This window comes from Salvia splendens, chromosome 3 (genome assembly GCF_004379255.2).
Source record: "Salvia splendens isolate huo1 chromosome 3, SspV2, whole genome shotgun sequence".
NCBI classification, from domain to species: Eukaryota; Viridiplantae; Streptophyta; class Magnoliopsida; order Lamiales; family Lamiaceae; genus Salvia; species Salvia splendens.
In genome coordinates, this window is record NC_056034.1 from 5,883,106 (window position 1) to 5,899,218 (window position 16,113).

Sequence of the window (16,113 nt, forward strand, 5' to 3'; positions counted from 1 at the left end):
TGTGTTGGGCCCATCTCCAACTGTGGGGGGACAAGGGTTAGAATACTTTCTTCTATTTATAGATGATTGTACTCGTATGACCTGGGTCTACTTTATGAAACACAAAAATGAGATTTTTGAACATTTTAGTCACTTTCACACACTAGTTCAAACCCAATTTCAGAAAAACATAAAGATCCTTCGTTCCGACAATGGGGGAGGGGAATTTGTCAACTCAAAAATGAAAACTTTCTATCACGATAAAGGTCTTGTCCATCAAACTACATGCCCATACACACAGGAACAAAATGAGACATCAGAAAGGAAGAACCGTACTCTCCTAGAAATGGCTCGAGCCATGCTTATTGAATCTAACACCCCTAGACACTTCTGGCCCGAAGCTATCGCCGCGTCTGTCTATTTGTCAAACCGCTTACCCTCTAGGACCCTTGACCTTCAAACACCCCTGGAAGTCCTCTCGACACTAGCCCACATACCATTACCGTTGACTCTACTGCCTCGAGTATTCGGATGCTCAGTTTTTGTCCATATCCCGAAACATGAGCGAACCAAACTCTCTCCATGTGCTACAAAGTGTGTCTTCGTGGGTTATGGGAACTCACAAAAGGGATATAGGTGCTTTGACCCAAAGACCAATCGCATGTTCACTACCATGAACTGCGACTTCCTTGAAACAGAATATTTCTTCAATCACCTTAGTGGTCAGGGGGAGAGTTATAGTGACCCACTAAGCCGGTTACCAGCCACATGCCCTCCAGCAGGCCTCCCAATGCACGGCCCGCCTGAACAAGAGTTTGAAGAAATACAGCCCGCACCAAACAGTGACACCATCCAAGAAGATCCCCTACTGGTATCTGCTGTAAGTGCTCCTGATATGCCTCCTGATAGCCTTATTGATCTGCCTATATTGGGTGAGACTGACTTTGAGACAGATATTGAGCCCGATTCGGACTCGCATAATGAATCAGAAGTTTGTGAGCTATTGGAAGAACAGATTAATGAGGGACTTGGAGGATATAAACTACCACCAAGACCTAATAGAGTGGTCCCACCAAAGAGATATAGTCCTGAGATCATCGTTAGAAAAGCCAAGTACTCCGTTGTGAACCTGGCCAAAGGTCACCTCTCAGAAATGGCGCACGCATTTGAGGCCGCCTTATATGAAGAAGAGAAAATCCCTTGTACTGTGGAAGAAGCTCTGAAACACAAACACTGACGAGAGGCAATGTTGAAAGAAATGAGAGCCTTAGAAAGAAACGGTACATGGGAGAAATGCAAAATACCAGACGGAAAAAGGGCAGTTGGATGCAAGTGGGTGTTCACCATCAAACGAAGGCCAGATGGATCTATAGAGAGGTACAAAGCACGACTAGTTGCCAAAGTCTACACACAGACTTACGGAGTTGATTACGATGAGACTTTCTCATCCGTAGCGAAAATTAACACAATTCGAGTATTACTCTCAGTTGCTACAAACAGGAACTGGCAACTTCACCAATTTGACGTAACAAACACATTTCTGCATGGGGAACTAAAAAGAGAAGTATACATGGAAGCACCCCCTGGATTCTCCAAGGGATTTGAAAAAGGAGAAGGGTGTCGGTTGAAGAAGACTCTCTATGGACTCAAACAGTCACCGAGGGTTTGGTTTGGGAGGTTCAAAGAAGCCATGACCAAGTATGGATTCCGGCAGAGTAACTCAGATCATACGCTGTTCTTGAAAAAGAGAGACGAAAAAATCACATGTATAATCATCTATGTAGATGATATGATCATCACTGGAGACGATACAGAAGAAATAGAGAGGCTAAAAGAGAGCTTATTCCAGGAGTTCGAGATGAAAGACTTGGGGAACCTTAAGTATTTCTTGGGAATAGAAGTGTTACGCTCTGAAGGAGGAATCTTCTTGAGACAGAAGAAGTATACCTTGGACATTCTGGCAGAGACGGGTTTAATTAATTGCAAACCCACCGATACACCAATCCTAGTGAACCACGGGCTGCAGATCTCTGATGGAGCTGAGTTAGAAGATCAAGGCAAGTACCAACGCCTAGTGGGGAAACTCATTTATCTTTCTCACACTAGACCAGACATTGCTTATGCAGTAGGAATAGTAAGTCAATTCATGCATCGACCACAAAAAGATCACTATGAAGCTGCATTGAGGATCGTGCGGTATCTCAAAGAAACGGCCGGACATGGGATAATGTTCAGAAAGAATGAACAATGAGGAATTTATGGGTTCACCGATGCTGATTGGGCAAGTAATCCAGTCGATCGAAAATCAACAGCCGGATACTTCACATTTGTCGAAGGCAATCTGGTAACATGGAGGAGTAAGAAACAAAATGTGGTGGCATTATCAAGTGCTGAAGCTGAATTCCGAGGGATAAGAAGTGGATTAATGGAAATCTTATGGCTTAGAAGGTTGATGGATGAAATCGGGATCACACAAGACAAGATTCAACTATACTGTGACAACAAGGCAACAATCTGTATATCCGAGAATCCGGTCCAACATGATAGAACAAAACATGTTGAAGTCGACAGATACTTCATTAAGGAGAAGTTGGAAAATGGAGTGGTGGAGCTACCGTTTGTCCGTTCCGAAGATCAATTAGCCGATATCCTCACCAAAGCAGTCAACTCAAGAAGTCTCATGAACGTACTTAGCAAGTTGAGCTTTGGAGATCCCACCACTCAACTTGAGGGGGAATGTTAAAAAAGGAAAAGATACCAAAGAATAACTCCAATTATGTTCCACAATTATACTCCAAGAATAGAATAACAAGATTGATATTTGATTGATTATACCATAATTACACATGTATCAACCCTATATAAAGGGATAGTCTCTGCAGTAATGAAATATCATCAAAGTATCAATTTCACAATTCCTCTCATTGTTCTTCTATCCCTAAATTATGCCTAATACACCATTTAAGATTTTCTTAGTGTTTGAATTTGGTTATTGAGGCATTTTTCCAGAGAAGTTCGGGTTTACCTCTACTTCAATATTGTGCTACATTTATTGCACACATACATATTACTTTCTTACTAGTAATCAGGTCAAGTAATGAAACTATAATGCTTTCTAAGTTCTTTTTGACCCTACATACAAGCAATAGGCAACAACCTCCAATCCTTTATGCTGATCACATTCGTTGTCTTATCCCATATGACATTTTGTCATAGCTATTAAGGTTTCATTCTTCATTCATGAAGCTACATTGCAAGCAAAAGTGACAAACAAAGTTTTCCTCGATATAGGCATTGGAAATCCAGTAGGAAAGTCTGTAAGAAGGGTTGTTATAGGCTTGTACGGTGATGATGTGCCACAAACTGCAGAAAATTTCCGTGCTCTATGCACAAGTACCTATGCTAACTCACACTCTAGAGTCTATAACATTTTATTATCTAACTAAATTGATTTTTGCTGTATGCTCTGTGGATTTTTTATTGAATAGGGGAGAAGGGATTTGGTTACAAAGGTTCGTCATTCCACTGTGTTATCAAGGATTTCATGATTTAAGGACAAAGGAAATGTAAGCTGTTATTTATCTGGAACATTTCCTTTTCAGATGTTGCATTCTTTTTGCTACTGTTCTAGAGCCTTCAAAGTTAGAATGCGGTTACATTATATTTGGGATTGGAAGGAAAGTTTAAACACATGTCTAGTGTTTGAAGTAGTCGCAACAAGATATTAGTTCCTAAGCATGCCTTATTTTCTCAATTTTAAATGTCAGAAGTATCTCAAGATATTATGTGAATATGGCATTATGGCAATACTGTAAGGAACTTATGTCTTAACCAGTAGGGTAGGCTTTAATTTCATAACTGGTGCTTCCTGAAATCATCAAACATCGTCCAGTTTTTTCCAATCTTATCGAAGCTAGCTTGTTTCTTCCTCCATATCCTGCTAGCTTTGGCTCTGTTTTCAGTGTTTATTTTTGTTTCTCCTTTCATGTTGAAATAAATTTGTAAGATGCGAAGTCTGGAGTGTTGTATTAATAATGACTGTGTGGTTTATTTATGTATTATGTTCTTAGGGCACTGGTGGAAAGAGCATTTATGGAAAATACTAATATTTGAGATATCTTTACTTTTCAAGCAGACAAGAAAATATACAAGTCCACAAATATATGTGGACGCAAACTACTCTTAACTTAAAATGATATCCCTTACCCGGTTTTTTTAGTCTGATGAAATTTTCTGATCATTTAGTATAAATTCATTAGAGTAGAATCTGCTGAGGATGCTTTACTGTTCCATGACCACATGTGAGATTGTGCCCCTAAACCGTGAGAAATATCATGTAAAACACATTTCCGACCAAAATTATTCCATAATACTCTAATAAATACTGACATACCGGTTCAGTTGATAACAATCTGGTTGTACTTTGTATTTCATCACAGACAGCATGGCTGGACAATAAGCACGTCGTATTTGGACAAGTGTTGGAGGGTATGGATGTTGTTAGGGTGATCGCCCGAGGCTCAGAGTTGTGATAAGTGACTGTGGTAAACTGCCAGTGGCATAAGGTGGAGTAAAGCAATCAAGAGGCTTTTTTACGATAATTGTACTTGCTTTGAGATGGTTGCATGCTGACTTTTACATATAATAAATGAAATTAACAGAATCCATATGCTGCTCTCCTATTTTTTTCGCCTTTATTTGTTACCTTATCTTACTCCACATTTCCCATTAGTGTATAATTTCTCATTTCTTTGATCGTTCCACACTTGATTCAAACTTGGGAAGGTGACGAAACAAGTAGTTGTAAGGGCACCCACAGTGGGGCGGACGATAGGCCGCTCGATACCTCGGGCGCGCCATCGTCCGCCACTGTGGGTGCGCGGACGATGGACGATGCGCCATCCTCGCCCGACAGATAGTCCGCGGAGGAAGCGCGGGCGATAGGGCATCGTCCGCCCACTGTGGGCGCGGACGATGCAACACGTTTTTTTTTAATTCGAAAAATTCATTTATATAAATACCCCCCTACCCCACCTTCATTTGTAACATTTTCATTCGCATTTTCACTCTCAATTTACACTAGAAAATGGATTCCGGTGATTACTCAAGTCCCAATTGTCCGATGTTTAGAGGTGGTGCACGTTGGCCGAGTACACAACCTGACGAATATCGGCCGTTCGACCCCGACATGCAGTACGATCCCAAATTCAGTACGGATTCGTACGGTCTGTCTAACATGGAGTCGTCTCCAACTCGCCACGCCACGCCGCCGCCTCGGCCCCCGCCCCCGCCAGAAAGAAGCGGATCAAGTACCGGGCGTACAAGTTGCCACCTCTGGCAACGAATGAAGGGTACGCCCCCGAGAGGACGAACTACCAACCGGATGAAACCCTCGTCTTGGCGAACGCTATAATGAGGGAAAGCCGCCGAGCGCGTATAAGCGACATAGGGAGCAGCTCCGCAAGCACCGGGATCAGATTAAGAAGCAAGTCAACCTGTTCGCGGCGGAGTACGAGAAGTGCTCGAGGGAACAGGGAAGCGGCGGGAGCTTGAGCGATGTGCGTGATAGAGCGTTGTTGTCGTACCAATCCATGTACGACGACTTCAAGCATTTCAATGTCTGGGCGCTCTTGAAGGACAAGCAGAAGTTCCAAGGCGGGATTCTGCACACCGGTGCGACAAAGAGGACAAAGACCACCGACACTGGTGGTTACACGAGCAACGAAAGTGGCGCATATCCGGCGGACCTCAACTGGACGTACACGGGGGATGAGAGTTCTGGCACACCGATGTCCTCCCAGCGTTCCGTAGGCGTCAAGGCTGTGAAGAACAAGGGGGAGGCGAATGCGACATTCTCCTCGCAAGCCGCCCTCCATCGCCGATCCCGACCCCGACGGCAGTTGACTACGCGAAGTTGGCAACGACCTCGATGGCGCAGACGTTGTTGGACACGCATAACGCCCTCATGAAGTGTACGGACCCGGCCAGAGCAGAATACCTCCAGGGGACAGGGGTTGATCGATGAGCTGCACCGGAAGTTGGGACTTTTGTAGAGTAGTCAACTTTTTTTTATATCTAACTCGTGTAACTTTTTTTTAATCAATGTAGTATTTGTCATTTTTTAGTTAATCGTTGTGTTTTTTAATTAGTTTGTATTTATATATTTGAAAGCATTTAAACTAATTAACAAAACAATAGTAAAAAGGGTGCCCTTAGGGCGCCCCACTGCAGGTGGTAGAGTAGGAGGATAAAATGCTGACGTGGCGGTGCATATGGTGGGCTTTAGGGCACCCCTTAGGGCGCCCCACTGCTGATGCCCTAACTTGCAATGTTTTTGGGTATTGGAATTTGTCGTCTATATTTTCAATATTTTAACAACTAAGAAAGTAATGGTATTATTGCAGCGTATTAAATACCATGTTAAAGAGTACTCCATCCGTCCCTAAAGAGTAAAGTACTCCATCCATCCTCAAAGAGTATGAACATTTGGTTCGGTACGGATTTTAATGCATAACTGGAAAAGTAAGAGAGAGATAAGAAGAAATAGTTTTTAAAGTATTGTTAGTGGAGAATCAGTTTATTTTATTAGAGAGAAAAGGTTTCTAAAATTAGAAAGTTCATATTTTCAGAAACGGACTAAAAAAGAAATAGTTCATACTTAACGGGGATGGAGGGAGTATAAAATTACAAAAACTACTTAATTAATTGACCATCTATACTTTATTTTACTTAAATTATTCATGTTTAGCACTTTATAATTCCTTATTGTAAGATGATTAACCGGAGTGGATGTAGGTATGCATTGTTTTCGTCGTAGTCTACTACTCACTCGTCCTATTTAAACAAAAGAAAATTGCCCATAAGATTTTATATAGTTTTAGTTAATAAGTATGTTATGAAGAAAAAATAAATTACAAGAAATAATAAATTACAGAAATTATTTTTAGAAAAGTATATAAGAAATCTCAAAAGAGATACGTGTCCACTGAGTGGAAAAGACGAAGTATAACTAGTTGTTAAATGGGCTGGGCCTGACATGGGCCATGTGACTTGGGGCCTAGCCTAGTGTAGGCTCATCGGCGAAGTGGGCTTGGCTAGACTGAGTTTCTTTTTATGAAGGACCACCAACGAAGTGGGTTGGGCTGGATTGCGTAAAAAAAATTGTTGTATGTTTTTACGTATTTTTAAGTTTTTTATATTAGATATTATATATAAAAACATTTAGTGTATCAAACTATTTATAAGATTTTTATAGTTACCCTTCCAACATCTCCTCTCAGTTGATGTTCCGATATCTTATTGTCCCCTCCATTTTTAAGAAAAGAGATGCGAAACCCCGAACTGAATTATAATTCACATATATTCATTGGATGATTTTATAAGTACATGAAATATTACATTAATATTTAGTACTCCCTCCGTCCCAAATAATTTATCTCACTTTGACCGGGCACGAGTTTTAAGAAAATGTAATAAAAGGTGAGTTGAAAAAGTTAGTGGAACGTGAGTCCTACTTTTATATTTTAGTTTTATAATAAAATGAGAGTAGGAATGAGTTAGAGCATCCACAATGAGACTGGACTTCACACAGCCTTCACACTGCCACATCATCAGCACTAAAATTCTCCTGCCACATCAGCTTGCCACATCAACTGGACATCAAATAACCCTCACATAACATTCCCACTACCTATCCACATCACTAATAACAATAATATAATTTAATTTACAATTGTATCAACATACGGAATTTAATTTACGAGACAAATACGGGAAATTCGAATAATGCTATTAAAATTTAAAAAGTACATTAATTTTAAAAAAAAAGTACAATAATTTTAAAAAAAGTATAAAAATTAAAAAGTACAATTAAAACAAGTGGCAAGCCACCTCCCCCAGGAGCCGGGGAATTAAAAAGTACAATTAAAAAAAGTACAATAATTTTAAAAAAGGCCAACCACCTCCCCCTAGAGCCGGGGAAGTCTGGGACCATCCCCCGGGAGTCACTGGAGTACCTTCGTAGTTGTTCTTCATTCCTCGTTATTGATCTTGTACAGAAAGAAAGATAGAGAGAGTACTCGTTAAAACAAGTGGTGCTAATGAAAATGACGTTCAAAGCGCGTATATATAGTGTTTTCGAAAAAAAAAATTAAAAATTAAAATCTGACGCCGATCCGGGGCCTACAATGGCGCCGTGAGGATCGGCGTTAGAACCGGTGTCATCACACGAATCGGCATGGCCACGCCGAAGTTGATGCCGATTTCGCCGACGCCGGTCGCAATGGTTTAGCGTCAGAACCGGCGTCGGCGAAAAAATCGGCGTCGCGGTTTTGACGCCTCCATTGCTGATGCTCTTAGTGGAATATGAGGTCCACTACAAAAAATGGTAAAAAGTGAAATGAGACAAATTATGTGGGACAGACCGAAATGGAAAAATGAGACAAATTATCTGGGACGGAGGGAGTATTAAATAAATAGTTAAGATGTAGTCTTTTCTACATTATTCTCTTTCTTATTTTACCATTTCTCCATTTTAACTATTTATTATTCCTAATGGCGGACGGAGAGAGTATATATTATTTACCATTGTTTATTTTTGCTCTAATTAATTAAAACAACCTTCAACTATGTGGGCATGTGGCATAAATAGTGCATGAGATTTGAATTGTGGCACTTACAATACTCGTACATACGTGTAGCTACATTAGAATAACATTGTTCACTTATTATATTATTTTAATGCTAATAGTAAGTGCATTAGAAAACATCATATGTAAATCCTCACAAAGACATTGTTCACTTGTGCATATAGACATGGCGGGAATCCTCATTCAATTTTTGGTCGTTTTATTTGCCTAAACCAAGCTTAAGGGAAACAAAGTCTTTTTTGCATTTTCTACTGCTCAAGGTAAAATTAGAAAATAAGGATCTATTTTGTACTTGTACCGATACTTTTATTATTTTAAAGACCTAAGAGGATCCACATCCATACTCTTCCACAAGAGCTCGGATGTGGACCCGGACCCATCTTTATTCATTTTTAATTTTCTACTATTCTGCAAGAGTAAAACACTCACATCCATGCTCGTTCCCAAGAGCACGGATGTGGACCCGGACCCACCGTTATTCATTTTTAATTCCATACTCTTCTGCAAGAGCACAACACTCACATCCATGCTCTTCCGCAAGAGTATGCTCTTACACTATTCAAGGGTCCCACCATTCTATTATTCAATTTAAATACTTGAATTACTAAAAACATTTTCACAATATTAAAATGCATTCAAAATACCCGAAATATTATTACAAATTACCAAAAAATAAAAAATTACATAATTAAAATCCTAAAAATAAAAAATTACAGAATTAAATTCATAAAATTAGAAAAACCTACTACTCGTGACCGAATTTAGAGAGAGTGTTTGAGTGTGAAAGGAAGATGAAGGTGACTTGTATGAAAAAATATGAGAGAAATATGAATGAGAGATAATTTGATGTAAAAAATGGATGATGAATTTGGTCACGTGGGTATTTATACATGATTTTGGGATAAATGTTTTTTTTAAAAAATCAAAAATTTTGAAAAAAATGGTTGAAAAACGGCTATATTCTTGGGAATCTGAAAATATATATATTTTTTTTATTTTTTGGATAATTTTTTATTTTTTATGAATTAAAAAAAATTAACGAAATAAAAACGAGCTCAATCGCGTATGGGGCGATTGGGCGTCACCGCCCAACCAGAAGCCGCCATGTCGCCTGCTCTTCCGCAAGAGCATGTCCGTGCCGTCGGCAAGAGCATGCTCTTCGGAAAGAGTGCAGTGGTGAGCATGACTCTTGTCGTGCCGTAGGCACAACACCTGCTCTTGCGGAAGAGCACCACTGCAGATGCTCTAAGAAGTTCCAAAGCATTTTCCAATGACTAATTTCGAAGTTCACTTTTAAAAATAGTATTATATTTAAAATATATTTAACTAGTTTAAAAAAATGTTCAGAGAGAGCAATAAATTCCACACTCTTTAGAGACAATTTATTATGACTACACTTTTCAGAATTTGTCTGCGGGACCAGCGCAAGTAGATTACACATTTCCACAAGGCCAAGAAAATAACAAGTGACTGCTCTAAGTTATAAAGCACCATACCTATATGTATACTAAATATACACACACACACATATAATATGGCAATAGTAAATAGGGGTATTTGTATTCCATATTTATGCACAAGTCATCATTTTCAGCATGGTTGGCCTATTTGCATCACATTCCCTGTGGCAACAACAATTCCATACCATCATTCATCCAAATTCAGTGCCTCTTGTTTCTTTATATAGGGATCTAAATCTACATTCATTGATTATCTGTCCAAACATAATAAGTAGTAGTACTTATTATCAGGCAAACATAAATCTTGAACCCCTTTTAAGCTATTTTGCTAAATTTGCAAAATAGGACAAGAATATTAATGTAATTTACAACAAATAAAGGACAAAAACACTGAATTGAAATATACAGTTATAAGCTTTACAGGGTTAGTAATATACTACTGCCACTGCCTTTAGCCCTAACCGAACCGTTTTTTTAGAAGACAACAACCTTGCTAACTCTTCGAGCTGCACTAAGGTATATGTTTAAGCCACCTAATATTTACCACAATGGCTAACTTTTCAGGAGCATGATTTTAGAAGGCCTAAGTTGTAAAGGAATTTTTCAGATCTTGAGCGAAAGATGCTACCTAGAGAGAATCCGCCACCTTGCTGAGGCGGTGAGATGGAGTACGCATCCTCCTTCACGTGCAGTATCGTCAGCCCGATTTCTTTCCTTACTGCCTCAATGGTCTCACTTTTGACAGTGTTTCCGGATGCATCAGTCACGTAGAAAATGTTCACTGCCTGTGTGCCCCTCGTTGTGACCTCAGCTCGGATGACTGAGAGACCATTTTCCCTGAATATACGGGTGCAATCCGACAAAAGGCCAACCCTGTCATCACTGCATAGTTCCAGTTTTATTCCCTGCATTAAACATATGTTAAGTCATGTGGGGCACTTTTACAAAGAGAGCAAGTGAAAATTTTGATGCAAAATTAATTTTTTTAATTGCACCTCAGATGATCTCCTCTTAATTGCTGCTTCGAGGCAATTAATTACGTGCTGTCTTTCCGCTTCTGAATTAATGGGGTATCCGTCTGTATGCCGAATGAAATATTCCTAGCGAAGTGAAGCATATGACAGTAAGACCGACAAGGATGAAAGCCAAGAACCAAATAAAGCTTTGCTGGAGTATTAATTGCATATTCACAAAATTAAATGCATTTGGCTGCTCTGCATATACAGCAAATTGTTACCTGTTGAGCCTCCGGCCCTTCAGCATTTATAGTTCCATGGAAAATCACGTATTGCATATCGGTTATGGTGCATACTGTATCAAAGAGCAACTTAGGTCGATCCGGACAGCTCATGTTCACCACGGTGTACCCCTTTTCTACAAAGTTTTCAACAGCCACGAGGGGCCTGATCCGTTCATCAGTCACGCTACTGACATTTAGATTGTCATAATCACGGTCAGCATACATTATATGATGCAGCCTTCTCTGAGTTTGAGTAGAACCAACGGAGACAGCTGTATTGGCACTTTGCCATTCTTTGCTGCCTTTTAAAACATAGAGAAGAAGCTGCTTGATGTTATTAAGCCGATCAGGATCATCTATTGGCAATCCATTTGCTTCGTCGGTGATGTAAACAACAGAAGCCATTCTCGAGTTGTGTGTCCATACTTCTGCAGCAACTATATTACACTTGCGATCAGCAAGAACAGCAAAGATCTCTGATAGCAATCCTGGCCTGTCTGGACCAGATAACTCAATCATTGTATGCTCTGTAGCGGACTGCACACCAACAGACCTCTCCAGCGCTCGGAAGCTGCACCCTCTTGGTCCCAGGGACTGTAATATAGTAAAACAGTTGTTTCATCATACAATTGAAAATAATCAAGCAGCAAACACGAGTTGCTCAGATCTAATTATGCCACTATCTGTATTGCATCACAGAATCATGTGTTAACTGTTCAGATATAATCATGATTCCATTTTCCTGTGCCATTCATCTTGTGCACGATCTTACTTTTCACCAAATTCTGAACTGATGTACTACTAATTATAAGAACTAACAAGAAAAAACTGTGTTTCTTAAGCATTCAAGAACATACTCTCACTATTGAACAAAAAACTGAATTTAAAGAATAACTGGTTTTCAGCATTCCCTAAAGTCTCACCAACTTAACAATCTATAGTAATTATACAAATGAACGATTTACTTATTTTTTTCAGGAAAAAAGTGGTTATATATATGAGTATACCTGTTGAACTTTCTCAGAAATGTTATCATCATAGACCTTATTTCCAAATTCGTCCGTGACATGAAAAACTGCATTTCAGAATAGTAAAACAAGAAAAATAATCAGATTCCCAATCAACACAAATTGCAAAAAAAAAAAAAGAGGATTGAGGAATAATGACCATCCATAAACCATCCCCCATCAGAAGAAATGTAAGCCCTCTTGATTTGCAGATTCAGATCAGTAAGAACTTGCACCACCTCCAACAGACACCCCCTCTTATTAGCACTGTCAACCTGCAAAATTTCAGCCACAAATCACATCCTAATAAACCTAATTCCTCTCAAATCAAAGAGTTACCTTTATCAGCGTCGCCTTGTCATCAAATGCATTGTCAATAGTTACCCTACACAAGAAAAAGATTCTCGAATCAAGACCCTCCAAATCGAATTTTGATCGAAGCACAAACAGAGAACGCACTCTCCAGCATGCATAATTGCGAATTGTTTATGCTACCTCGGTGGGTTAATTCTAGAAGCAAGCTTCTGGAACTCGTCATCAACTCTGACTGATGAAGACCAGTGATACATTTCTCGAAAAAAGATCAAACTTTTTCTCTGGGGTCAGAATTCACAAGTAAAAAAAATGAAAAGGGTCCTCTCTTTCTTCTTTCCGCGCGAATGAAATCTTGCAGAGAGGAGAAAAAAAGGGTGTCTCTAGGCGTTGGTTGAGAAATGGGGCAGTGGGCTTGTGAGCTGTAATCAAGAGATTTTGGAGGGATTCTCTTTCAACACACTTGTATAATAAATGTAGGTGTCTCTGCTCTTAAACGACATTCCTTCTCGGAGAGTACGGTCACACACAAATTACTGTCAAAATTCTAGGTAATTACTTATTTTTACTTTCATCTAATTTTGCTTATGAGATTGGATTCTACCAAAATAAAATGAGCATGTAGTTAGCTTGGCATAGTTGGATCCAGTGGCATATCCAAGATTTTGAATTTAGAAATACTCATAAATAATTATATCGATTTGAAGTCTAGAAGTCCGAGCAATCGATAGTAGAAAAAGTATAGGATGAAGTTTATGAATAGATACGTAAAGCAAGAGTCGAATGCTCATGCAAAAGAGCGGTTCAAGTCCTCTTCAAGGCATGGTATTAACGATGCTCATTAAAAGGCAATTGACGTGAAACTGTTTAGTACTCCAATATTTAATGATGAGAATATTGTTTATAGTATGCTCTTTTGTGTGAATAGGAAGCTCATAAAATTTAAAATTGTATTCCACTCGTTCCATAAAAGAATATTTATGTAATGACATAAATTTTAATGCATAATTGATAATGTATGAGATGTACAGAAAGAAAAAGTGATTTGAATATTATAGTGGACAATAATACTTATCTTACTATTAGAAAGAGGAAAATTACTATAAATGAAAATAGACTGTTTTTATAAAACATAGTAACAAATTTGAAAAGAGTGTCTACTTTTATTAGAGGGAAGAAGTATAAATTATATAATACAAATTCAGAACTCTACATATTTTATTCATTGGATGATGAAAAAATGACGGTATATTAGACTATGTTTTCACGACATTCCGGACTCAACATGTGAAAAACTCACATGTTGATGGAAGAATGAATGAAACGAAGAAGAGTCCATGCATGCTTTATTTTTTCACTTCTCTGCATTCACCCATTAATAATAGTTTTGGTTGTAATGGGAAGTTGTTGTGCAAATCAACACCATTGGATTAAAAGATCTAACGACCTCCGTTTGGCATTTGTTCTACGTTTAAGAATGGTTCTACGTTTAAGAATGGTTCTATCTTGATCACAATCCTATATATATATATATATATATATATATATATATATATATATAGGGTTTTGATCTATGCAAAACTATATTTAAATACAGAAACGCAGAACAATATCATACGTAGGGCACTTTTAGGTCATAGTTAGTTAATTTTTAGGTCATGCTAATAAAGCATGACCTAAAATGATCTTAGCATGACATTAAACCCAAATATTATAATATGACCTAAAATTGCTTAATTATGACCTTCCGTGTTTTTGGTTAATTATTGACCATTAGATCATCTAATCCTAGGGCCAAGATTTGGGCTGCATTTCTGGATTTAAATGCATTTTTATTTTGATCATCTTCCTATATATATATATATATATATATATATAGGGGAGCGTTATTCTCCTTTTCACATCTTAGATCATTTTTCCTTCTTAATATTACGCGTTAGATCTAAGGCATCAACGGATCAGATTGATTCTATAAAACTGGTTCCGTGTTGCATTATAGAAGGTGGTTGTATGCATTACAGGGTTATTATTGACATTTGACGGAAAAGTAACTGCCACATTTTGGTATCTGCGATGCACCACATGGTCACGAGTAATGCATATAATTGACTATATAATGCACAATATGTGAACTGCAATGCATACGAATAAGATGTACCATGTTATGATGTTTGGACACACGTTTCTTGTTTCCCCTAAGGGTTTAATAAGCTTAGGGGCTAGGGTATAGTACGTAGACACGTATGAAATCTTCACATGGTAACGAGTAATGGATATAATTGACTATATAATGCACAATTTGTGAACTGCAATGCATACGAACAAGATGTGCTGTGTTATGATGTTTGACACACGTTTCTTGTTTCCCCTAAGGGTTTAATAAGCTTAGGGGCTAGGGTATAGTACGTACGCATTAATAACAAATTATAAAACGATACGAATAATTCACCAAATTGTCACGAGTAATGGATGTTATTAACTATATAATGCACAATATGTGAACTGCAATGCATACGAATAAGATGTACCATGTTATGATGTTTGACACACGTTTCTTGTTTCCCCTAAGGGTTTAATAAGCTTAGGGGCTAGGGTATAGTACGTAGACATTACTAACAAATTGTTGTTATTGGAATATACGTATGTGCATTATTTGGTTTAGGTAGTGCATTATGTAGCTGTTAATTGTCATTATCTCAGTATATTATGCATTATTAGAGGTATTGTGTATATGGGTTAATCAACGGATTGAAGATTACATACGTGCATTTAGTAATGTCTACGTACTATACCCTAGCCCCTAAGCTTATTAAACCCTTAGGGGAAACAAGAAACGTGTGTCAAACATCATAACACAGCACATCTTGTTCGTATGCATTGCAGTTCACAAATTGTGTATTATATAGTCAATTATATCTATTACTCGTTACCATGTGAAGATTACATACGTGTCTACGTACTATACCCTAGCCCCTAAGCTTATTAAACCCTTAGGGGAAACAAGAAACGTGTGTCCAAACATCATAACATGGTACATCTTATTCGTATGCATTGCAGTTCACATATTGTGCATTATATAGTCAATTATATGCATTACTCATGACCATGTGGTGCATTATTCGTAGCGGTTTCCAGCCATTATTAGATTACTATTGTACCCTCATAATGCACAAAATAGGACAAATAATGCAACACGGGATTAATTACCCAATGTTGATCTTGACCGTCCATTTCTCTAATCTAATGGCTGATATTAAGAAGGAAAAATGAGGAAATATAGGAAAAGGAAATGAATACATCCATATATATATATATATATATATATATATATATATATATATATATATATATATATATATTCAATAGAGTGGTGTTTAAGAAGTTAAATTGACTGCCAATTATATATATATGTCACTTTAGCTTGGCATGTCGCAATAAAAAAATATACTACGAGAGTATTTGATTTT

At 38.2% G+C, this 16,113-nt stretch overlaps 1 protein-coding gene across 1 annotated transcript; it reads right to left on the reverse strand.

The window, feature by feature from the left end:
* Positions 1-10,385: 10,385 nt before the first annotated feature.
* On the reverse strand, positions 10,386-13,080 carry LOC121793702 (ACT domain-containing protein ACR4-like). The gene is made up of 7 exons (XM_042191744.1): positions 12,830-13,080; positions 12,674-12,719; positions 12,495-12,609; positions 12,335-12,402; positions 11,325-11,921; positions 11,083-11,187; positions 10,386-10,992 (listed from the first exon to the last, which is right to left on the reverse strand). Exons 1-7 carry the CDS (start codon positions 12,901-12,903, stop codon positions 10,648-10,650), a joined length of 1,350 nt encoding a protein of 449 aa, XP_042047678.1. The 5' UTR covers positions 12,904-13,080; the 3' UTR covers positions 10,386-10,647.
* Positions 13,081-16,113: the final 3,033 nt, after the last annotated feature.

What these genes read in the sequence shown, in the direction of transcription:
- LOC121793702 (XM_042191744.1), bottom strand. Translation starts at nt 12,903, where the DNA reads ATGTATCACTGGTCTTCATCAGTCAGAGTTGATGACGAGTTCCAGAAG. An exon ending in ACAAGGCGACGCTGATAAAG is followed by an intron (nt 12,610 to 12,673) that starts GTAACTCTTTGA and finishes GAAATTTTGCAG; the next exon opens with GTTGACAGTGCTAATAAGAG. An exon ending in TTAAGAGGAGATCATCTGAG is followed by an intron (nt 10,993 to 11,082) that starts GTGCAATTAAAA and finishes TGTTTAATGCAG; the next exon opens with GGAATAAAACTGGAACTATG.